General features: G+C 38.0%; 1 protein-coding gene across 1 annotated transcript in view; it reads right to left on the bottom strand.

Annotated features, from left to right (window-relative positions):
- Positions 1 to 21,205, bottom strand: part of lrig1 (leucine-rich repeats and immunoglobulin-like domains 1) — a 37,338-nt gene extending 16,133 nt beyond the window's left edge. Inside the window, exons 1-6 of the mRNA XM_082156219.1 lie at positions 19,989 to 21,205; positions 9,288 to 9,359; positions 8,248 to 8,322; positions 2,077 to 2,214; positions 1,822 to 1,965; positions 99 to 242 (exon numbers count right to left, since the gene is read on the bottom strand). Of these exons, the coding sequence (XP_082012345.1) occupies positions 99 to 242; positions 1,822 to 1,965; positions 2,077 to 2,214; positions 8,248 to 8,322; positions 9,288 to 9,359; positions 19,989 to 20,179 (764 nt within the window). The 5' untranslated portion in view covers positions 20,180 to 21,205. The remainder of the gene's footprint in view (positions 1 to 98; positions 243 to 1,821; positions 1,966 to 2,076; positions 2,215 to 8,247; positions 8,323 to 9,287; positions 9,360 to 19,988) is intronic.
- Positions 21,206 to 25,600: the final 4,395 nt, after the last annotated feature.

The raw sequence follows: 25,600 nt of genomic DNA, 5'->3' as shown, positions 1-25,600 counted from the left end.
CACTTTGGTTGGAAATATAAAGTCAGTTAAAAAATATAAATGTACTATCAATGGTCTATTGTGACAACTATTAAATTTGTAAAAAGATTCGGACTCACAGAGCCCTCATCCGGGCGAGACCCCAGAACGCCCCATCTGTCAGCTTGCTGATGTTGTTTCTCTGAAGCTTGAGAACTTCTAAACTGCTCAAACCTTGGAAGGTGAGTCCCTCGATCAACCGCAACCTGTTCCTGCTCAGCTCCCTACAAAACACACAATTAGAATGTGATTAAAATAAATGACCAAAAAGGTACTTGAGGAAATGTCCACAGCATGATATTCTGAAGACATTAAAAATAACAGTTATTTATTGGCATCTATGGTTTCATATAGAACCTTTAACATCCATGGAACCTTTCCATTGGACAAAAAGTGGTAAAAGTTTCTTCAGATTATCAAAATATGTTTCACACTGGGATAAAATGGTTCTTTTAAGAACTGTTTACTGAAAGGTTCTTTGGGAACCCAAAATGGTTCTTATATTTTTGAAAACTTAAGAGCGTAGAATTGTAAACGGATAGCATGTCCAGCTGACCATCAGGTCACATAAAGCAGCTCTTCTCCCTCTTTGATGTCATTACTAACTAACCTATTGTTCTCGCTCACCAACATAGCTGTGGCTTTGTGGTTGCTGAAATGCACTCCAGGTGTGTGAGAGGTTTAATATGAGCTTATGTTGCCTCATTCATACATAGATTCAGTATCACTCTGTCCACCTGAAGAACAAAGCATATTTTTGATGGAAGTCTGATATGAGCAGAAACAAAGAGCTTAGGCACAGATGGTTACGCTTGGGGCAAAGAGGGATCCATAGATCTGCAGTGGGGTGAAAGAATTGTTCTGCTCTGATGTTTACCAATGGTCTTCTGACCAAGAATGTTGATACGTTTAATATAACATCTGGAAACAAGTGTTGGGGGGGAGGTACTTTAAACTGTAGCTTCCAAAGTTGCTGAATAATTTAAATATAGTTTAAACTACTCAAGTAGTCATAAATTAAAAGTCGATTAACCACCCTTTTGAAAACGCAATTGCACAAAAACAACAATTGAACCAATGACTTTATACTAATGCAACCAAGTCAAAAACAGTAGTAGTTTAGAGATGTAGGGTTTTGTCACATTACCCTTTAGTTTACATTGGAAACCTTCTTGTGTTCGAAAATAGCTGGAAGAAGTGCAATTAAAAGGAGCAAAACCTGGGGGGTCTTGAGTTTAATTTTAACTTGACAGGCCATCTTTAAAACGCAGCATACATGGTGCATGCCGCTAAAAAAAAAGCCATGTGAATTGTGCTACAATTCAATTTACATTTCCCCTACCCAAAAGAAGTAACTTCTGGAAAAAGGGTTTTACTATGTTGCCACTTTGATCGAAGCACATATGTTAACAATCAAAACTAACAAAAATACATGTAAAAAAACAATAAAAATACCATTCAAAAAAATTGGGGTCAGTAAAAAAAAAAGGTAATGTTTTTTTAAAGTATAAATATTAATTATTATAAATATCATTAATATTATAAATAACTTTTTTTATTTTAATATATTTTAAAATGTAATTTATTTCTGTGATGGCAAGGTGGAAATCACTTGGAAACTGATTTTTTTTTTCTCTTCAGGATTCTTCAATAAATAAAGTTCAAAAGAGCAGCATTTATTTCAGATATAATTTTTCACTGTCACTTTTGATCAACTTAAGTCCTTGTCCTTAGAAAGTATTCATTTCTTTCTTTCTGACCCCAAACCTTTGAGCGTGTGTATGGACAGTGTAGTGCACTCACAGTTGTGTGAGCTTGGGCAGCTCCAGGCCTTTAACAGGAAGGTGGGTCAGTCGGTTCCGGCTTAGTCTGAGGATCTGCAGACTCCCGGCGAGGTTCTTAAGCGCCCCGAACTCCAGATGAACAATCTTATTACTGCTCATGTGCCTACAGAGATGAAATATCCCTCTTCAGATTATGAAAGAATACGATGTTACATGAACACAGATGTTCACAGTTACATCTATTTGAAAGAGAGAAAATGAGTGCGTTTCTTACAGGTCCTTGATTTGTAACCCCGGAGGGAAGCAGTGCTCTCTCAGCTCTGTGATGTCATTATTACTCAGATCTAGCGTCTCCAGAGCAGAGAAGTTCTGCAGCAGGCTCCCCTCCAGTCTGCGGATTTTATTATGGTGCCTAGAAGGGGAAAAAAGAACATATCTATTATAACTAACTCTCTACACAGCTGTACAAACCTTCACTGAGTGTTTAATATGGCTTCATGTGAGACTCTGGACAGATTACACACTAATCTATTTTTTTTATGTCTACACAGATCAGGCAAAAAAAATGGAATATCCTGACAAAAACTAAGACTGTAGATCTATCCTTGGTTACTCTAGACTTATAATTATCAGGTCACGTTATCGCAGTGTTTTTTGTTTTATTAGTGCATTTGCAACTATGTTAAACTATATGTTGGCCCACATATCTGTGCTGATAGGCAGCTGTCTGCTCTAACCACATGAGGCTCTTTCGGAGAGAATGTGTCAATAGGGCTTTGAAGCCCAATGGAGACTTGTTTCCACACACGCCTTCAGAAGTGCCAAGTGACTGTGGCTAGATACGGTAACTTGATTTGTCAACACACACATGCAAACGCACAAACACATACAGGCCTGGAATCCCAAACAAAAACCCAGCAATGGTGACAAATATCAGTCAGATGAAAGATTCATCTAAACCTGTGTATGTCTGTTTCTGTACATAAAGCTTTGGGTGCAACAAATAAACTAAATATATTATGACTCAAATAACTAATAAGACAACTATATGCCTCTTCATTTCAGCTTTAAAGCAAATTTTCACACCAAGTGAAAGACAAGATTTTAAACCGAAACAATGCATTTCTATGATATGCATTACACCGAATTTTCACTGGACTCTGTGTTAATACTTTTGATGCAAAAAATGTGTTATGTTTGTGAATAATTTAATTGTGTTTAGTCAGAAAAGTGTGTAAAAAATCTGACAATCAACTTTTCCCCCCAAATCTTAAATCATGAATTGGATTTGGATTAGATTTGCTGTGAAGAGTTAGTGTTAGTTTGTGCATATTTGAACATTTTAGTTTCTTTAGTCACACAAAGGTATAAAAAATCCGGAATCCAATCTGTTTTTAATGTTCTGCATTGTATTCAGATTAGATCGTGAACACTTGTTTTGTTTGCGAATATTTCAAACTCTTGTTTTGACTCAATTCAGTCAAAAGTAAAACGCATCAAATTTCAAAACAAAACTTAGAGTGAACATTTTGTTGTGTTTGTGAATATTTTGTGTTTTCTTGTCATTTAGTTAGTCAGGCTCGGTGTGAACTGTTGTTAACGTGGTAAAGACAAATCAATAACAGTTTTCTCTCAAGGGGGCTTTGGATTTCTGTCCTTCCCCCTTTTTTCTTTGCTTCTATTTCTCTTTAGGGTTGAGGCATGAGAAAGCAGCTGACTTAAGAATCACACTTGTTTTTGCCGGCCACGGAAGGAATGGCGAGGTCAAGCTCTCCACATCTGGAATTTGTTTTGGGGTAGTTTCAGAGTAAGCCATCCCCACACTGGAGGATGGGACAGTACTAAAGAAAAAAAAAAGAAAAGAAAATCTCCCTCTATTAAACTTGCTACTAAATAACAAAAAAAAGTAATGGAGAGGGCTTAAGGAAATGACGTTGCATAAGATGAAAGCTTAGGTTACAAGCTTTGGGGTAAATACCATGGGATATGAATATGGTTCATTCAATACAATAATATCCATGTACTCTGGAATTACTATCTGCTACCATTTCTATATCATGGTACCGCCACAGTACTCTTTTTGCACGGATACAATGGGCCAACTGAACCTCATATTCAAATATTCTCCATACCAAATATGAGAGATATTCGGTCGAACCTGAAACATCCTCCATTGAGGCTGGCTAGTCATGCTCAACGTTCCAGCACCTGCACTATGATCAATGCTAACAGGAAACCCTACAAAGACCAGACAGACAGGCCCATACAGCGAAGACGAGTTTGTGCTGGAACAACAAAGCCTCCTTATTCGGCTTCCCAATACTGCGTAAATCTCACGGTAAACACACGGTCCGCTGAGACCAAGAGGGGATTTCTGCTCTGGTTGTCTGCTGGCAGGTGTTCTGTGGGAGCCTAATAGACCAGCAAGGCCTTTCCCAGTGAAGACGGGACCCGGCAGACACGCAGATGCTCCCTGGGTTGACCGTTTAACCGGAATTCTGGGTGGGAATTGTGAGAAGAGGGGAAAAAGAAAGAGGAATGGAAGGACAGAAGAAAGAGCGAGCGAGAACGACGGAAGGAAAGAGAAAAGGAGGGAGTACCCCCACTGTCCCACCTGAATAAACAGACAGAGGGTATGGATGAGGACGTGTGCTGTGCTTACCGCCCTACAGGATGTTCCTGTGACTAACAGAGCACTGAGACTCCACTGAGTAGCAGGTCAACAGCTGGTGACCTTCTCCGGGCAAAAAAAAACATGCTGACGTTAAACGAGAGAAACGGTCCACTCTCATGCGCTGGCCATCCCAGGCCTGAATCCGTTTTAAAGTGGTACTGCTGGGATCTGCTCAGATCTAGGATCAGACTTACCACATCTGGGTTACAGCAGATCCGAAAACAGACCCAAGGCAAAACGATACTTTACAAATAGTTTACAAAGACTTTGCTTGTGGTTTAGTTGTTTTTCTTACACTTGTTTGGGTTAAACTGAAATACTATAGCTGGATTCCAAACCAATGTCTGGATCAGTGTCGGAATCAGTTGTTGGGGAGAGAGAGAGAGTGTGGGAGCTGAATGTCTTAGCCAGTTAATCCAACCAAAGCAGCACCGCACAAAGGATAAGAAGGTTAGCTGCTTTAGGCAGCATTGATTGGCTTATCTGCTTGATGAACTCTGAAAGTAAGGAGAAGAAATGGTGTGGGAAGGTTTGTGAAGGGTGTTCTGAGACCTCAAAGATTGTTTCAGGAAGGGATGGATCGGAATGGTTGTCCAATAGCTAACGAGACCTATATTTTTTATTTGTTTTAAAGGGATAATTCACCCAAATCACCCATTATGTCGTTCCAAATCTGTGAGACTTATTTTGTTCAGCAGAACACGAGAGTACATATTTTGAAGAATGTTGCTAACCAAATAGGTTTTATTATGATTGACTATTATTGTATGAGAGAAAAAAAAGGATTTTTTCAGAATATCTTATTTTATGTTCCACAAAAGAAAAAAAGTCATCCAAAGTCCGGTTTGGAATGAAATGAATTTCATATATAAATTCAATACCCTTACAAGTACCACTGCTATATCCAGCAAACCAGATTTTGCAACAAATTTACTTTGTTGCAAAGTCTTCAACAATTAAATAAAAAAAAAGTCTAAATGAATAGATCTTCAGTTAGTCAGTTAACACCACTTAGTCAAATTTCTTTAAAGCAGGGCTCAGTAGTTTCGGGATTTCTTCACTGTATTCTCGCTTTTTGCTCGCAGGTTTCTCTCTAGAGCTCCCCCCACAGCTTCGGAATAGATATTTGACAACACAGTTGTAAAAACTCGTTGGCGATTCTCAGACACCAGAGGCTAGTAGATCAACGACATCGAAGCAGACGGGACATTCTTTAAAACGTCTTCTTCATTCGGGTTCAAACAGCGTGAGGGAGCGCAATAATGAAATGCATTTTAGCAGATTTCTTTTGGCCGTTACATCGCGAGACCTGATATCACACGATACTTCCTGACGCGGCGGCCGGCGGCCCGCAAGTGCGTATTTTCCGCTCATGGGCACCGGGGGGTGCGAAACGACCACCATTCAACCCGAAATAAGTAATATAACCATTCCAATGACTCCGAAGCTGTTCAGTTAAGGTAAAAAAGTTACTTAGATCCCCTTTAAATAAGTAATTTTTTTTTTCTTTTTCTTTTTTTCACAACCCTAACATTAGTCAGGGAAGCCAAACAATTAGTTATTGCTGGGTCCATAAAGCAGCAATAGTAACAGATTTATCCAAACCAACAAAAAAGGACACATGGTCGTTTGAGCATTGTCACTATATGACTGTGTGATATATGAAAGTTTCAATAAATTTTGGGCAATTTAATATTTAAGAATATTACTTTTGGCGACAAAGTTTTACAACACCGTTAATATATCAGTGATTTATTGTGATTTTTATTTGGCTATTATATATCCTAAAAAGAGATGCATAACTTTATATAAAAAAAAAAAATTAAAAAAAAGTTTACTTCTCTTAAAACATTGAGTCTAATTAGTAACAATGGCAAATTTATGCCATAGTGAAAAGTCGTTTAACAGATGAAACAAATTGATATAATATCAAGATCAATGTGACAATCAAGCGGTTTAACATAAATAAATATGGGCTCCAGACCCCCATCCCCCCACCCCAAATCCTACCATACACCTTAAACACCTAGCAAGAGTAACATCTGTCAAACACTTCCCAGCAGTTGAGAATCACAATGAACTAAAACGCCACAATGTGCATCTGTACTATATGCTGTGGCAGTAAAAAGTGAGACCAGATGTCCAACATCAAACTGTTTGAATACGACTGTCAGCAGTCAAAGGAAAAGATTAAAATCAGTAGAATGCCGACTCTGCTGTTTAAACACTTCACTAGAGAGAGGGGGAAAGAGAGCGCTACTGTTTAAATGCCGTACTCGGTTCAGATGAAACGGGGCATTGAGGAGTTTGGTGTTGGTGACAGACGAAGCAGTATTTTAGTGCTGGCTCTGTGGCCGTATCACAGGGGGCTGCTGTCCGACAGCATTCCAGCTGGTGAACTCAGAGGGAAGGAATTCTGCGAGCGTTCCGAACAAGAGCCACGAGCAGGAGTAGGGTCAGGTGTTCCTCACAGGTGGAAATCGAGAACTCTCGCTCTTTCTGTTCCTACCCCTTCATCCGTCTGTATCAGTAACCATCCGATCTCGCCCCCTTTCCGACTGACCCCTCCCCCATTTCTTTTACAGTAAACCATTTGATTGACAGCTACAGCTGGGCGTTCTACTACATTCAGCTGTGCGGCTCAAAAAAGACGAGCCCTTCCCGATATGCAGCGACCCTCTATAGCAACAGGCCTCGAACCAGGGCCAAAAAAAGAAGCACCCTTCCATTTGGACCTACATTCCCTGATCATCACCCCCCCATTCCAACCTTTCCCGATATCCTCCAAGCACAGCTAGCAAGTGTAATATCAAATGTTCCAATCCTGTGAATTGAACTGAGCAGGATTTTCATCATTTCTGGGAGATGGTGATTAACTGTAAATCAATGAGGTCACACCATGACAGCACAACTGTCCGCTATAAAGACAACGATCGCTTTACCGCTCAAATGAACGACACATTTGGTAGTGGAAAGATATATTACAGATGGGAACATGATCCGTGCAGAAGACAGATTACTGCTGGGATATCAGTCGGTGTGAAGGAGATGCAGGCAAACTGGTGCTCTGAAACAGGGATATACACACTGAACTTATATGACTTGAGTCTATAACCAAGCATTATTTAAAGTGTGTAAAGGTAAAATATTTGGACAATTTGATGTAAAGAAATCACTGCTTGAAAACAGCATTGTTGTTTTTTTTATTCTTCAACCATTTTGTAGCTCTGTTTGGTCACACTTTATAGCACTGAAATTACAGACTTCACATTTGATATTAGTTTAAGTATAAACCTGATATTCATTACTAACATTTGCATCTTGTGCAAATCTGTCTATGTTACTATAATACTGTAAAAAAGCAAAAACACTCATATTCACAGACCATAAATGTATACCTGGATGCTGAGGAAGGAATGGGCTCAACCGCCAAGAAACAAACACAGAAACACATGATCACCCCAAATAAGGTAGTAATTCTCCAGGGTAACACTAGTAAAGGCAGTTTCACTAACACAGCCAGCAACAACTAAACACCGTCCAGAGGTGGGAATTTTTAGGCTTGCACAATCCGATTTAAAAACGACAAAAATATTAAACAAGTAACAAATGGAAGGGATTTACTTCAAGCCTGATTTGCTAAAATTGAAATATTCCTTAAATAAAATAGGACTGTTCACACCATGCAAACAATAATTTGTGTTGTGTATAGAAAGTGCCAACTCAGCAGCATGCGTCATCATAGCGCATCACACACTGATGTTTACTTACAATAACAGTGTAACGACTGTTGCTGCTGCGTCTCCAAATGAAGGGATGGATGTCAGCTCATTGTGGTCAAGCCTCCTGTCAATCAAAAAAACAGGACAAAATCCATGTTAAATAATATAATTACTGATACGTTTTGAATAAACTTTCTTAATAGATATATTATATTTGAAATATATATATATATATATATATATATATATTTTTTTTTTTTTTTTTTTTTTTTTTTTTTGGGGGGGGGGGGGGGATATGTATTTCATGTATTTTGTGATAAATATATTCATAAATAAAATAAATCTGATATATTATATAATTAACAATATAATAATATATATTTTTACCATGGTATATATAAATTATACATAAATTACACACACATATACATACATACACACACACACACACAGTAACAGTGACCATCCACACACTGAGAGAGAAAGTAGGCCCGTCTGGCAGAGGGCCAGACACAGTCCCTCGATGTATTAAATATTTACAGCGCAGGTTAGTGGCTGGTGTCGGGTGATGATGGAAGGCGCTTATAATAGCAAACCTCTTTATTCCCAATCTCCGCCACTTTCAGGACAATAGCCACCAGCTAAAGTACTTAAATATCCAATAGCACTGACAGCACGCTTTAAAATGATTTATGACCGATTGTGGCTAATGGCTGTAATTAACATTATTACACCATTTAATGAACTTCATTCAATTGCCTCTCTCTGTGGGGCTTTAGCTGTGGGAATGTTTTCTAGCCAGGATCAGAAGTGGTTTATATTTTACACGTAGAACTAACCAGCACTTCCACTCAGAATTAAAGAGTCGTCTTATAAATTATAAGCTTATAGATGCATCTTTGTCCTGAAACCAAACGTTGGCCGTAAAGTTTGTGAAGGCCGACAACATCCTGTTACAGCTCTTTCAGAAAGTTGCTAGCATGCTAATTGATTTCATTAAGCAGGGACAGATTTCCAGCTGACATTGGGCCGATCTACAGGAGGTTTGGACTCCGAGACATGACGGGGACATGGGACTGTTCTACTCACACTTCTCTCAGGTTGGGCAGATTGGAGAGGATGTCCATATCGACTGCTGTCAGCTTGTTGTGGCTCAGATTTCTGAGTGAACAAAGAGAGGGAGGGGAAGAGAGAGAGAGAGAGAGAAATGTATTAAAACACTTTAGTCAGACGCTCATAACGGTCGACAGACGCTACTCCTTCAGTAAAAAGCGGTGACATGAAAACGATCGCATTTCCCTCATGAGCAGACCCATTCAAGCGCCCTAAATCTCTCGCCTCACTATGTCTACTTTGCCAGCAGCAGCTTTCAACAACACACCGAACAGTCTATCAGTCCGGTTCATCACTGAAACGTGTCATATCGACACTTATGGCCCATAAATCAGAAACATCAACAGCCTCCTTTAGCGGGACGTCATCTTCATTTCAGCGCGGTTCAGGCGAGCACTCATCCAGGGGCTTCAGATCGGGCTTGGCAGAGCGCTGACCTCCTGCTCTCCCTGCTGAAATGTCAGAGATTGATGGCGCTGTGATCTATAAAGCTCCTGTCAGCTCTGTGGTTTCTTCCTTCGCTCCTCGGCTACTGCCTGCTCAGATTTTCCTTTCGGATGGGCAGCACCATTCTTGTATTGTTTATAGATGGAGTAAATGGTTTAAAAAGGGAATCTTTGACTGAATTTATATTCAATCTTAGGAGAGTATTGAAATTTTGGCAGTGCTTTTTTTCAATTTTTATTTTTAGAGAATGAGAAAGCAGGAATGGAAGGCGGGCGAGTTGGATTCAAACAGGAATTTCCCAAACAAACACCAAGGCTCAACATGTCTGGATCATATCAAATGTTTTTAACATAAAAGTATTTTTTTTAAAGTACAATTAAAAGAAAGATTTATTATGATCAATGTTGAAAAAAATTATTATTGTTGTGAAAACTGTGATCATTTATTTCAGGATTCCTCAAAAGAACAGCATTCATTTCAAATAGAAATCTTTTGTAACATTATAAATGTCTTTACTGTAACTTTGCTGAATAAAAGTATTAATTTCTTCTTTTTTTGACCCCAAACTGTTAAATACTTCTCAATATTTATTTTTACAAGAATATTCAAGGTCAAATACTTCTATTTTAAAGGAATAAGCTAGCTTAAATGCTTCATATATTTTGTATACAAATATTGCCGGTTAAATATTGCACTATATTTTTTTTAAAGGAATTTTCAGGTTAAATTCAAGTTAAACCACTAACAGTTACGCATGTACAATGGAAGTTGAGTGACTGGGCTTTTGGAAGTTCAGGCCAATAGAAAGTGTAATAAGAAGTGTCCACATGTACAATCCGTTTAGAAAGCGGTTTGTTCCCGCAAACACAAACTATTGACTTTCGGATTATCTTCAACTCCCTGACTGACAGACTCAATGACGCACCCATCTCTAGGTCCACTTAGTAGAGTTAGCTAGCTGTTTTAATCGGCAGCTCATCTGCGCTTGTAAAGAAAACATTGGATGATTGTTTTTCCATCTGCTGAATCGAACCTGAGTGAGGATTTGTGGCGCTAGCTGGTTGTAAAGAAGCAGAATTACACCTAATGTGTGTTTCTCACTCAGAGCTGTCAACCCCAGCCATTCACAAGCAAACTTGAGATAGAACAGACATCCACTATAGTTAACATTTAGGATGGTTGTATACCTTCTCAATTTAACATTGTGCACCAAAGAAGGAATAAACAAAAGGAAAAATATATTTTAATAATGCAAACATCATAATTTAATAATCACACTTTAAGTAGCTCAATCTGTCCCTATTCAAGTGGTTAAGTTGTGCAATCTAGCAAAGCAATTTACTCTAGTACTGAAGAGGAAAAACTGTGACAATGCTTCTGTGGTTCGGCTCATGTGTGTGTTTGTGTGGAGATAATAACACAGGGTGAGCTGCCCTGAAGGCAATCATCTGACAGGGGTGAACACAGCGAAATTACAGTCCTGTACCATGAGGCAATTACCTAATTATACCGAAGCAAAGTGAAAAATTGCAGGCTTTCTTAAAAGAGCCTCACCAGGGGGCACAAATACTGTCGAGAAAAACCATGTACGCCCGTGTGGAACGGAGGTTGATAATCTGCTTTAGCCGTTTCCAACCTGCAAATTGCTGAAGATTGAGCGTAATGAAACCGTCAATCTCGTCATTCGCACGCCGATTACTGACTGATGTTCATATTAGTTTCCACTACAGAATTTTATGGGCTGAAACGGAGACCAAATACAAGGTTAAACAACACCATGATTGTCAACAGCTCTGTCAATCATTAGTGGGTGGAGCTAATAAAGAGGCGGGAAGTATTAGAGTCATTTAAATGTTTTACTGCTATACAGCCAAGCAAGACAAAAAGCTCATTAGACTAGATCTCCTCAGTCTTCATGGGGACCTCATGTTTGGAGAACTGACCTATTCCTAACCAGCCAAAAAGGAAATGGGAGTGATAATATAATCACAGTGTATAATTCTCAGTCACTCCACTTTGTTTAAGCCGCTTTATCTTATCAGATAACACTAACTTTCACACCTTCAGGCTGACCTTTGGGGCATAAATCACATGGTCGTTGTAACCACAGCAGGCTTAACTAACGCTCCAGTTTTCCAGTGAGGGTTGATTTCAATGTGAAGTCCTTAAGACTTAAGTCTTTTGTGGCTTGTGAAGTCCAAAATTTGAGTTTTGTGGCTCTTAGGCCATGTCTGGCAATCTATACGAAAGTTTGTAATCAGTAAAAATGTTTTAATGTTTTTGAAAGAATATTATGCTCACCAAGGCTGCATTTCTTTGATGAAAAATACAGTAAAAAAAAAGTAATATTTACGCATTTTTAAATACATAAATGTAATTTATTACTGTGATGGCAAAGCTGAATTTTCAGCATCATTACTCCAGTCTTCAGTGTCACATGATCCTTCAGAAATCATTCTAATATGCTGATTTGCTGCTCAAGAAACATTTGGTTAAAAAAAAAAGACATTTGCTCAAGAAAACTATTGTGCTGCTTAATATTTTTGTGGAAACCATGAAAATAAATAAAGATCCCACCCCAACTTTTGAGATCCCACCCCAACCTCTTGTTTGAATAACAAATATTTCAAGATAGAGAAAACATCAAATTGTATCATGGGCTCTTTAATGATTAAAATAGTCTTCTTAAAATGATTGAAAAAAGCTTAAATTCATGTAGATATTAGAGTTTAATAAAGTAATGAAAATTATCATTGAAGTTTGACAAAATCAATGATAAAGCTTTATGAATTCAGCTGTAATTTTTATATCATATATTAGTATCTTTTCATATTTGTCTATCATTATATTTCTATATTAAACAACTATGATCTATTTGTGATTACCACTATTTTATTAGAAAGTAAGTCAGAAAGGCCAGAAAACCTAAGAAATTAATGAAGAAAAAAAAAGTAGCATATCAACTAAAGCCCGACCGATATGGATTTTTGGGGGCCGATCCCGATATTAGGGAGTAAAAAAGCCCAATATCGATATATCGGCCGATATTATTTATGTGTATATTATAGTACAGTACCAGTCAAAAGTTTGGACACTTTCCCATTCGTGTGTACAAACTTTTGACTGGTACTGTATATACATTTTTTGCAATGATCACTCAAATGTGGTGATCAAACACTTGTGTGATAAAGATATGTAATGGATGCAGGGTGAATGATAGAATGAGAATGATACATTTGAGCTGTTACCAAACTAGTTTGCATTGCATGTTCTATTCTATATTATATTCTAAATACTGTTGCATAATCTTCACTAATGACTTTGTCTTTTTATTTAGTCACATTATATAAAAAAATACTTGTATCAAGACCTTGTTATCTTCTATTATTAGTCTTAATTCCTCTAGTCTCTACCAGTGGAGGAAGAACTCAGATCTTTTTACTAAAGTAAAAGTAATAATAATACCATAATGAAAATGTTTAATTACATATGTACAGTACTTTTATATTTTAAATAAGTAATCAGCAAAATTTACTAAACGTGAAACTACTCTTTATGCAAAATGGCCCTATATAAAGTGTTATAATTATATAAATGATTGGAATATTGCTTGATGTTGTAACGTAGTGTTATAGGCAGAATAGTCTGACACTGTGTCTACACCGGAAGCAACAGCTGTTTACCCTGGATGCGACAAAGCGCCCGTTACAAAGCAGAATGAGGCATCAGTTTACTGTCGGAGATTTGTCGCTCGCGCCGCGCCGCATCCAGTGTAGACAACATCACTGATTATAATGGGTTCAACTGTCTTTCAACTGCTAACTAGTTACCAGTGCGGTGGTGGCATGAGTCTGTTGAATGGTGATTTAACGCTACATTGTCACCTGGTGAGACACAATGCTATAAAGTAAATAAACAATGTCCCAGTCTTTAACTCTCACAACAAGCTTATCATACTCGTTTGCTACATTAGCTAGCTAGACATGTTTAATACCTTGTCAGTGTTTGTAAGTTTTCCCCTCAAAGGGCCATATCATGAGTAGAACGCCAGAGAGGCGACCTTTATCTATCCGTCTATCTTTATCACTGATAAGCAGAGTGTGAACTTCGGTCTTTGGAAGTGTGAAATGATGTCAATGATGGAGCTTTATGATGCAGCTGGAAGACAGAAGCATCTTTAATGCACCCTGTTTTAGAGGGCCATAAACTAGTCAAAGAATAACTCTTCTGTCACAGCACTGAACGAAGGAGAGCGCGAGAGACCAGACGGACAGACACTTGCTTCTCTGAAGCCGCACAGCTTGTGCTCCTCTCTCTCTTTTTCCTGCCATAAAGACCATTTACAGCCGAGCAACACCACTGATAGTGAAGCCAGGAGCTTTTGCCGACAGTCCAAACAAAGCACAGAAAAGGGAGCGAGAGTATCAAATCTAGAGTGAAGATGAGATAAAGATCATCAGGAAGTGAACGCTACACGGTGGGAGAGAGAGAAATTAAATATGAGGGAAAAAAGCAACAAACAAAAGTAACATGAAGCTTGAATCCAAGACAAACCAGACACATTTTAAAGACATATGACAGAAATTGGGCCCTGGAGCCAGTAAGAAAAGGTTCTCTTCTTGCCCTGGGCTGAGCCAGAACCAAATCTACAGATGGATGACTCACACTTGACTATATACACATTTGTTTCAATTGATAATCTTTTATAATTTAATGAAAACCCAGAGTTTAGACAGGGAGTGTAAATAAGTCCTGCATAGTTACAGACCAGCCCGTGACAGACCAGCCCGTGACAGACTGTTCCAGAAAACTTCAAAGTGAACAGAACAAGTGATCGTTAGATTACAGATTTACCCTGCATATGGTTTATTATCTTAACAGAAAGGAAAACGCTGGAGTAATTGCACTACTAGCTCTACGGAAACATCAGAGTGGTCAACATCAGCAGTATATTCATCATGTACAGTAGGAAGCATATATCAAATTTAATTTTGTGACTGTATGACCAGCAGGGTCAAACCTTCATACGTATGGGAAAATTCAAACGCACAGAAGGGGAAATATTATATACACGTATAACAACTAATATTATAACGAAATTAAGTCTGTAGCTATCGATTATTTAAGTAATCGAGAATTCCACAGATTATTCCATTGATTAATCGGATTTAAAAAAAATGGTGGTAAAAAAAAAAATAGATCCAAGTTAACAACAGCCTTTAAAATGACTTAAAATACAAATATATAAAACAAGCAATAATAATTGGTTCAAATAGAGTATCAAAGTAAGTAATAATATGGGTTTTATTAATATGGGTGTAATAATGGATTCTTGTCTGTGAAACGCGCCATTTCCGGTATTTTGCCGGTTACTCGACACGGGTAAATTGCAATCGCGGATCTTTTTAAATCGAGAACTAGACTTAAATCGAGGAATCATTACCGCCCTAAACAAAATGCATCAAAATTACAAAAAAACTTTCACTACAATTACTAAAACTAAAATAATACTAAAATAACACTGATATTGTCTAATCTATTTGGACAGAATGAGGGTGAATATAATTATATTATCATAATCAGCATTATTACTACTACAAGACAGCAGCAGGGCAGTTAAACATGGGAACGAAAAAAAATAAATAAAAAAAATAATTCAGGAACAAAACCCACTACATTACATTAATCCTCATGAATCATGCTCACAAAAATTGCTAAATCCTAGATCGACAGAATATACATATCTACCTATATGCCTGCTCACTAAGGTATAATGCCATAAAACTTCTGAAAAGTATATGCAGTATGGGGTTAGAGGGGTAGTTTGTCAGTAATGGTTCCACAGAATGTTAAATACTGATTTTAGTCTCCAGACCAAATGTGCAGGGGGTGCTCTATAAGGCCTGTTTCTCTCCAATTCTCTCACCCCTCCCCTTTCTTTCACTCTTTTTTATGTCTTTTCCAGATCTCCAAACTCTTACCAGATGTACAGAATTCACAGATGAGTCATCCATCACTTCTTAGACACTTAAACAAAGGAGGGGAGAGAAGGAGGTGCTCAAATGTGTCTCAACAGAAAGAGAATCTGGAATATTTGTTTGATCCTGTTGGAATTTCGATTCTGGTTCTAGTGTGGCTGCCATTCCCCTAACCGAGACATAACAACACTCATCTTCATCTAAACTAGTCCAAATTGCACTTACGCATGGTTTTGGAAGATGTCCCACTCGCAGTTCACCGTTAAATGTCTATTCTTGTGTTTTAAGCACGTTAACAGACAAAAAATGAGCAGGGCATAAATCAATGAATAAAAAGTCCTTGAATTCATGGAAACTCCTCATGAGCAGTGCTAACGGAAGGTGCCGTTAACCTCTGTGCCATGCAGGCCAAGCTAAACAACGGCAAGGCACTCCTTTAACTCACAATCCGATAACGCAAGCAAACTCCACTCCAGGCTACTGCGCACACCTGGAGCAAACCAGCTCAGCTTTTACATATGTTTTGTGTTATGCTGTCAAAAATCTAGAATGCGAGTTGCTGTTTTTGAACGCAGCCCAAGTCTACAGCAACGGGATTAATAAAGCATACTGCTCAGATAACGAAATGAACGAGCATCAAAACGAGTTCGACTGCTGATGACATACTCTGACTGGTTTCCACACGTTGAAAGAATAAACAATGGGTCGGAGAAGCAGATCAAGATCAAGAAGTTTCGTCAATGGACCGTGACATTGAACTAAACTCTTGTGGCCCGGCCAAAGACGCACCGCACCCTTCACGTACAGGTTTACGCAGCGGCTCCACAACAGGTGACAGGGACCATAAAGAAAAGACCAGTACATAAATCCCCCTTCAGGGTGGTGAGAAAAATCTGGCGGGCTGTTTACCGACCCTAAACGAGGGGGCCAAACTACACTCACACATGTGGCAACCCAGGTTGCACACACAAACCAACCACCACCCCCTCCGCTTTCAAAACAATCAGGAGGGCCACCAAAGGGTCGTTGTAGTTTACTTTGAGAAATAAGACTCATATGGCTCGTTATATCGAGCCAAACTGTTTCCATCACCTCGGTCTTCACAGCAAGCGCACTAAATAAACAGCCAAAATCAAAAAGCTATTTAATTAGAAATGTATCTCATTTATCCTGAATGCTGAAGGGTCAGTGCAAAATTGCTAATTCTTTTTTTTTTTTTTGCCATTCTTTACTTCAGATGGATCAGATGCAGGAAACATTTATAATGGAAAATAATTTGCAAGGAATTCAGACAACTTTTTCAAATTCGCAGATGGAGGACTGTGGAGCCAGGAAGATTACTCATAATATTCATCAGTTAATTCAACCGTCTCCTCCACTCTCAAGTTAAAAGGATAGTTCATCCTAAAATGAAAACTCACACTCATGTTGTTTTAAACCTATAAGACTTACGTTTTTCTGTGGAACATAAAAGAAGATAACTTGAGAAATGTCTCAGTGTTTTTTTCTTTTCTTTCATACAATAGTCAATAGTCACTAAAACTGTTTGGTTACCAAAATTCTTCAAAATATGTGTTCTGCAAAAGAAAGAATGACAGGTTTGGAACAACATGAGGGTCAGTAAATGACAATTTTCATTTTGGGTGAACTATCCCTTTAAGCCCCACCTTGAGTAACTCCATCAGCCTTTATCTTAATGGAGTCTTAAGGCCCATATCTCAAAGTTAACTTAAATCCACAAAGGCTCGTGTGCGAGATGGTGATGATGCCAACACCTCGCAGTTTCCTATTCGCCATCAAGGTCTCTGCAAGCCACGGGGGAACCATTAAATAAAAAAAATAAAAAAAATGGGCAGTATGGAGAAACTATTTGGACAACTGGAAGGTATTAAGGCTTGATTTTATACTCAGGCTATGTCCTCAGGGTTTTTCCAACCAAAGGTTTTTCTACTCTTGATTGATATATTGCAGATGGACAACCCCAAAAAAATATCTCTAGCCTTAAAATCCAGCTTCTGTTGGATCTGTCAACGGGAAAGCAGACGATAAAGGGACATTAAGATGTTGGAAACGATGTTTGACGCTCCTTGGACGAGTTTGTGCAGCACGGTTACGCAAGCAACAGGTTTGATGTCACAAGTGCCTTGACTACTTGTGAATTGCCAGAGAGGCGTACAAAAGCTCTGAACATGAATAGCGACATGTGAATAGGGACAGTTGTAGGGATTAATGAAGATAAATAATCAGCATTTATGACAGACCACAGTTGCCCTAAGCTTTTGAGAGAAAAGCAGCCACTGGTTACCAACAACACAAGACAGTTGCTTGGGGTTAATGCTGTTGTTGTCAATAAGTTGATTATTTAAATCAACAGAAATAAAAGTGTTGTCTTTCAGTCAAAAGCTTCTGCTACTAGTTTGATAAATGTTAAGACATTTCAAATGGTTTAACATACCAATTTGCCAGTGTAATATGAATTAATTATTGAATGGTGTTAATCAGAAGTTCCCTGCAGTCGCACAATTGGTATCTGAAAGAACTGTAAAATCATCATGAAATCAAAATTGAGACCATACTTTCCTAATATAAGTTATTATAATTCATTTGTGAAAAACATTCCTATTTTGCCAACGTCACCCTCCAAACCCTCTTATTTTTCAGGCTATTCCCTCCAACCACCTGTCAAATAGAGACCACTCTTTACCAATTTTCTCACTGAACATCCAGTTTTGCTCAGAAATATGTCACATTAGCATTCCACTGAAATCGCTTTAAGCATTTTAATGGTATAGGGCCACGGACTAAAGCACTCGCGCAGACCAGGTCAAATTACTCGGCAGTAGGTTAGACAGTCCTTGAGGCAGAACATCAACAGATCTACCTGCCCAATCATTCCCATCTAAAGCCTGATATCTTGTGTAATGAATGTTTCACGGTCCTATCAGACAAAGAACGATAATGCCAACAACCTTTGGTAGCCTTCTCGTCTTCATAAAGTTATCTGTGGTTGCATTTGTCTCCATTTATTTCAAATAAGGCCCAATGAAGTATCTAATTTGAAAAATCGGATCATATAAAATGCAAAACAGATAGCTTGTGACTTCAGTTGATGCTTCCGTGTTTGAACTTGAGTGATAACCGCCTGACAAAAACAAGGGAGCTGCCTTTGTGAAATTGACTAAATGGGTATCTTTGCAGCATTGAAACATGCAATAAAGGTGTTAAAGATAATACTGGGCAGTAAAATATTTCCCTTTGAAAACGATATGATTGTGATCTTGAAAATACAAACAGATAAAACCTTTGAGCTTGTCTAGGCAGTAGAAAAGAGATACATTACACTACAACCAAACACCCAAAAAGACAGCTTTAAAAGTGATGTCAGGTTTGTAGAAAAATGTTGAAGACTTTTTACGTTTGCTGCATGACGTTTCCAACAAATATTATATCTTCAAAAAATAATCTTTAAAATATATCTGGGAGTTCTACGTCAGATAACCATAAAATAGCTTCTGCCACTGATCTACTTAAACTTAATATAGGGTAATTTTGAGCAAAACAATAACATTTAAGTTATCATTTAAAAACTAGACCAAATAAAAAGTGAAAAATCACATTATCAATGCCACATGACTAAACTGCAATGTTTATGAAAAGTATATCTGAAGGTAACACCTTTCAGAGATATAGATAACTGAAAATTTAAACTTTTAAGATTTTAAGTTGATTCCAATCCTGTTTTCTCAGAAACATAAACTTTCTGAGCACAGCCATTGAGAGATATTGAATTATTATAAGCTTTATCATTTGTTTTTTCTTGTACACTAGTCCAACAATTTTTAAATGTGACTTCAAGGGACATAATTACTTCCCAGCAAATGCACAACTGAATATGTTCGTTGCTTCATGACTCGTATCAGAACAGAAGGCCTCCCAAAACTGTCTGTCAGAGTTTCCAAACTTATGACAGTAACTAGCAAGTCATAACCTGGCAGTTCACAACCAGGCCGGAGACTACTTATAACTGATACCTTGTTATGATTTTTTAATGCGAAGGAAAAACCTTTGTTAGTACTTAAAAGTAATTTAAATAAGTATGTAACATGGTCATTTGTTACACTGTGACTTTTGAGTCTGTTTCTTCACTGGACAACTTCAGTCACGGGTGTTAAAGAACTTAAAGCGTGTTAGTTTGAAGAGAATGTGATTTTAACTAGTTATTTCGTTCGGACGGGGCAGTTTGTGTACTTACAGATGCACTGTGCTCTTAGGCAAGTCTTGAGGGACATCGGTCATGTCCAAACTACTGCAGTCGGTCGTATCAAGCGTACACGTACAGTTTTGAGGACACGGTGCGCCATAATTGATTAGCAGTTCCAGCGTCAAAAGCCAATAAAACACATGATATGAAAGTGATCCCATCTGTCCCAGCCACGCCGCCATTTTGTATCCAGTTGTCTCAGCGCTTAACCACTGATCTCTCTCTCATCCACAAACGGACAGCTCGGGCTTATTGAGTTTCTCAGAGTTCGAGTAATTCGCCTTCATTAAGGTGTTTGTTTACCCAACGGTAATATCACATTATACTGCGTTGTTTTTGGGCAATGCATCAGTCCTGGACTTGAAAACGGTCCCCAGTAAAATTGTATCTCCCCTGCTGCACCACGTAAGTAAATCAAAGGTGAATCACGACGAGGCAATAGAAGAAACTTGTCCAGAAGCCAAAACTAAATGCAGTTGTCCTTAAAAGGTTGAAAAGTGGGTCTGGATGGGAGATAGACAGGCGCTTTGTTTTGGCAAGAGAGATCCACTGGATCAAATGTAGTTTGTGGAGTTTAATCGGCAATAGTGTTTCAAAAGTTCTTATAATGGTTCGATCCAAAGTGATTCATTATTATGAAAAGTAAAAACATGGTAGATCGTGTCCATTAACTCCATACGAGCGTGCTGAAAGAAAATCTGGGATCATCGGCGCTTTAAAGAAACTTTTCCTCAGGGAAAACCGCACTCTCTAAAAAGTTTGAGGCTCTCGCTTCTTCGCGGATTTGAAATAAAGTTTCCGAACTGCGAATGCGGGATTTTGGAGCACTGTAATGAATGATTAAACCACGTTTGAAGCGTAACAGTTCCAGTAAATCCGTCCGACTGTTGTGAACTTTGCTGCTCTCGCTCGCTCGTTCGTTCACTCTCTCTCTCTCCAGCAGTCCTGCTCGCGGTAAAAGGAACTGGGAAGCTTTTATCTTGATCTCGTTGTACGGTCCGAAAACTCCGATAATTCACAAATTCAGTTCGCACTTCTGACCGCTTCCACCGCTTGTTTCCCCCCTCCCGGACTTTACTTTCTTTTTAGACGTTCTTTCGTCCCACGTTGGATACATAAGAAGTGATAAAGATTCCCTCATTTTGCTTCCCGATTGGTGCTTGGAGGATGATTGACGGCCGAGCTCTGGATCTCATTGGCTGCGTTGGAGCGCTCGGGCGCCACGATTTTGGACGTGCCAGGGCCCAGCTGTCAGTCACCTCGCGTTAGCCCCGCCCATCTTTCCCACCCAGAGTGCGAAACTGCACCGCCTTCTTTCACTCTCATCTCATCTTAAAGGGACAATGTTCAGGGCGAGATGTCTTTTATAATGTAATATAATAATATATATTATGATAATATAATATTATATGGAATGTAAAGCATGAGAGTGAAAATTATGTTTTTATTTATTTATTATTTAATCGTTTCAAATACTTTTTTTTTTATTTTTTCTGATTAAAACCTACTTTGTCACATAAAACTTTTTACTATTTCATGTTGAATTTCTTGTCAAATAGGCACCAATGAAGTTACCTCTGCCAAAAGTTACCTCAACTATAGTGACAAAATGAATAGGGCTTACTTTTATGTAATAATTTGAATATCCTTACTTTAATACGAACTGCTGATAAATATATCTATTCAAATAAGTGCTTCTACATTTTGTCCTCTTTAACCTAAATGGTATTTGACAGGTATTTTGGCTTTCTATTCTGAGGGAGCTCTTGACATTGTTTTACATGATTTATCTGTCAGTGTGTCGACTGTAAATCATTTGCTTTACAAATAACTTGTAAGTGACACAAGTGTCAAGAGACCATAAAGAGTCATAAAGAGACACAGGTTAGGGCTTTGAAGGGTATCAGTATAGCATAAGTGCACTTGAAAAACATCAATACTGCTATATTTCAAATCTAAAAAGGAGAAAGACAATACTAATTTACAAATAAATTGAATTGCACTGATACCTTTTACAGTGAGAGCTATTGTTGTTTGTTTGTACCGATTTTATTGGACATAACTATGAATTTTCTGCAATAATTTGATTCAAGTAATTAGTCCAAACTACTGGACCCTTTATCATTTCATCCAGCATTACACCTGATAACTCCAGCAAACGCTTTCTCTGCAGGGCTCTTTTTTGGATCAGTTATAGTGGTGAGAAAGTGTGCCAGTGAACTAATGTGCGTATCAGATGAGAGATCCTTACCTCTCTTTCTTGTTCACTCCCTCTCCATCCAGTGCTCATCCACGGCTGGAAAAAGATAAAAGACCTTGTGGTTTTGCACAGATGGTGCAACACATAAAGACATTGGATTTGGTGCTTCACAGAAAGAGAACGTGAAGTAGGCCTGGACCAGTTTTCCAACGGTAGAAAATTCAAGGTTGGAAAGGATGCCGTTCCATCTGCGTGAGTTTGGTTTTGTGTGTTTTTGTCAGTGTGTCTATGCGTGTTTTTTCAATTTATCACGCTGGCCGTGCAGGAATCTTCAAAGATAACGAGGACATCTGCTCAAGCTATTCGTCAACAATAAAACAGAGAGGCGTGAAATGAAGCCAGCACGTTTGTGCTATCTCTGGATGTTTAACGGGTGTGCACTATAGCGAGGAAATGCCTGGGTTAATAGGAAGCAGAGACACTTGCACGTCTCATCATATCTCTCAGGCCTGGCTAAAAAGCGAGAATCCCTAAACCCAAAGGAGAATACGCAGTCTCTCTGTTCCAGATGAGGCATGAAGAAAGGTTTCATGCACTGGTCCAAGTGTGCTGTAATTTAATGAGTATTGAGCAGTACATTTTTAGAGAATTGTAGTTGAATCTCACCTTCAATGGCTGGGAAATTCAAGCAGAGCTGACAAACCAAAGAAAAAAAAAAAGTTTACAGCATTTTACATCGTCAAAGTGACGATAAGTCATTCATTTTTTAAGACATGCACTGTAAAAATGTATATGATCAATAAGTTATGACAACATATGTTTTTACATTGCTTTACCTCATCAAAATAAGTTAAGCAATTTTCAACTTTTTAGTTGAAAAAGTTTTACGAGATTCAACTTATTTAAGTCAGTTTAAGTTGAAATGACTTAAACATCCAGCAAGTTGATTGTACTTAAAAATTTAAGCCAGCAACTTTTTTATTTACAGTGTGGGCGACAACATGGGCTCAACAAATGTTCTTCTAGTAACGTTAATAGAACTTAATATTGTTTGTTTATTAATGTTCTCAAAATGTTAGCACGAAAAAATTTGTATACATTGTTCATGCCTGAAATGTTTTAGTTGATGTTTTTTTTTTAAATGTAACTTGTTTCAAAATGTTTAGAGAACATTCAAAAGTAACGTTAATGTTTTGCAAAACGATAAAATTGAAAGTTCCTTTTACGTTCGCATAACCAAAAAAAAAAACTTTTTTTTAAGAACTTAAAAAACTGGATGTTTTGATGGGACCGTTAGCAAAACGTGTCGAAAGGAAGGGGAAAATCTAGTTTAAATTCTTAGTCAAATTCTTAGAAACTCTTAGAAATGTTTGTATTCATGTGGTTTCATTTAAAAATGTAATACCATTAAAAACAAAACAAAAAAACATTACATTACCTGACCAAGTAAAAAAAAAAAAAAAAAAAGTTTCTATTATTAACTATCATATCTCTATCATTCATTAAAAACACGTTTTTAAATACACTTTTCAAGGTTATTATTAAAATGTTTTAAATTACAAATACAAAAATTATTCATATAAAACAATTCATATAATACAAATGAATTCATAAATATCATTAAGATTATGAGTCACACTTGATCTGCCATGTCATAAAAATATCAATAAATCTGATATTTTAAACTTTTTTTTCTTTCTGTGCTCCAGTTTTCTCCATATTATCAGTGAAGCCGTTTTTAAAGGACAAGTTTGGTATTTTACACTTAAAGCCCTGTTTACAGATCGTATCTGATGAAATAGAAAGGTTAAGATTAAAATTTGGACACATGCTGCTGTCCCGAGAATTTTAGGTTTATTTCGCTTCCCCCAATTTTAATCTTAACCGTTCTATTTCATCAGATACGATCTGTAAACAGGGCTTTAAGTGTAAAATACCGAACTTGTCCTTTAATAAAAGATTATGCTAAAATACTTTTTCATTCTTTTGATGTGGCTTTTTCTTTTATGATAGGGGATGAATTGAATGAATTGCATTTTTTGAATAAATGATCAGAAAGAAAAATGTCCAGTCAATCTAGTTGGAACGACATCTAATCAACATCAGAGACCCTGCAACCTCCAGCGATTTAAACGTTGTCCGTCTGAACGTTCCTTCAGAAACGCTGTCTTAGTCTTTACCTCAGGCCGAGTGGCATGAGTCAAGCAGACCTTTGCACAGCCTCTCTGCAGGTGCCCAAACAAGAAGATAGTTTTTTTACTGTGTGTGTACACTAACATTTACATTTCTCACTGTTGTTTGTTTAATAAAGTGAGTGGATCTCGCCCACTTCTGCCAAGTTCCTTTCATTTCCCAGAGCTCGACGCTCACCGGCCAAAAGCGTGCGTGTTGAAAGACGTCTCCTCCTTGACCTGTTCTTGAGTGTTGCACAGGGTGCCCATCACTTGATGTCATCCCCGGAGAAGGCATACCTTGTTGCAACAGCCTTGTGTTAACAGCTTGCTTCTCTTGAAGTGTTTACCTGGGCAACGTCTCCCTGGTGTTTATACGTCCTCAATCAGCACACAAATTCAGGTGTGATGTAGCCTATAGATGGTGCCTCCCATATGCTGGCAGGGTGGAGAATACAAATCCTGCACAAACGCTGTGAAGCTCTTGTTTATTTGAGCAGGAGTGTTTTAATAGGGCCAAGTACAGAATATGTGATAAAAGAAGCAATGGTCTGGAACAGGCTTTTTGTGTGGCGCAGGGCAGGAATGCAGCGTGTGAAAGGTGACTTCTGTATGGGCTAGCTTAAGAGGTGATGCATCTTTTGTTTAGGAGGATTCTTTTGTTCGTTTTTTTTAGGTTTGCTTATAAAACCGGACAGGGTGAAATCTAGTTATTTTTAGGATTTTTAAACTATAATCATATTTGTGCAGATAATGATCTTTTAATTGAAATATTCTGCTAAATATAATTGACATAATATTTACAATAAAATACAATATTTTAATGAATTGTCAAAAGACCAAGGTGAATAGCCTACCTTCCCCTCCATGTAAATGCACAGTCAGGGAAATTGAGGATGAAATGTAATTCATGCAGAATTTTGGAAGAAAAAGACTCTAACATGACACATATGGGTTGATGACAAAACTTTTAAACCTTACACCGTGTGTACATAATCTTATCAAGCTGGTAAATCTACAGAAACGCCAGTACGTATATTAAATTACGTCTGTTGAACATGGAAGCCCAGCTGGGGAAATTCAATTTATTTAAAGTTACATGATCCTCATTCCCATCCACCACAAATGAGCGCATGGCACATGCTCGGGGCACAGATTTATGGGTAATTTATCAACGTCATTACATTATCTTAAGTGGCTGATGAGCTGTGGGGAAGTGGTCATTATGTCTT

The sequence above is a fragment of the Leuciscus leuciscus genome, assembly GCF_965113295.1.
Source record: "Leuciscus leuciscus genome assembly, chromosome: 23".
In the NCBI taxonomy this organism is placed as follows: domain Eukaryota; kingdom Metazoa; phylum Chordata; class Actinopteri; order Cypriniformes; family Leuciscidae; genus Leuciscus; species Leuciscus leuciscus.
This window is presented reverse-complemented; position numbering and strand designations above follow the sequence as displayed.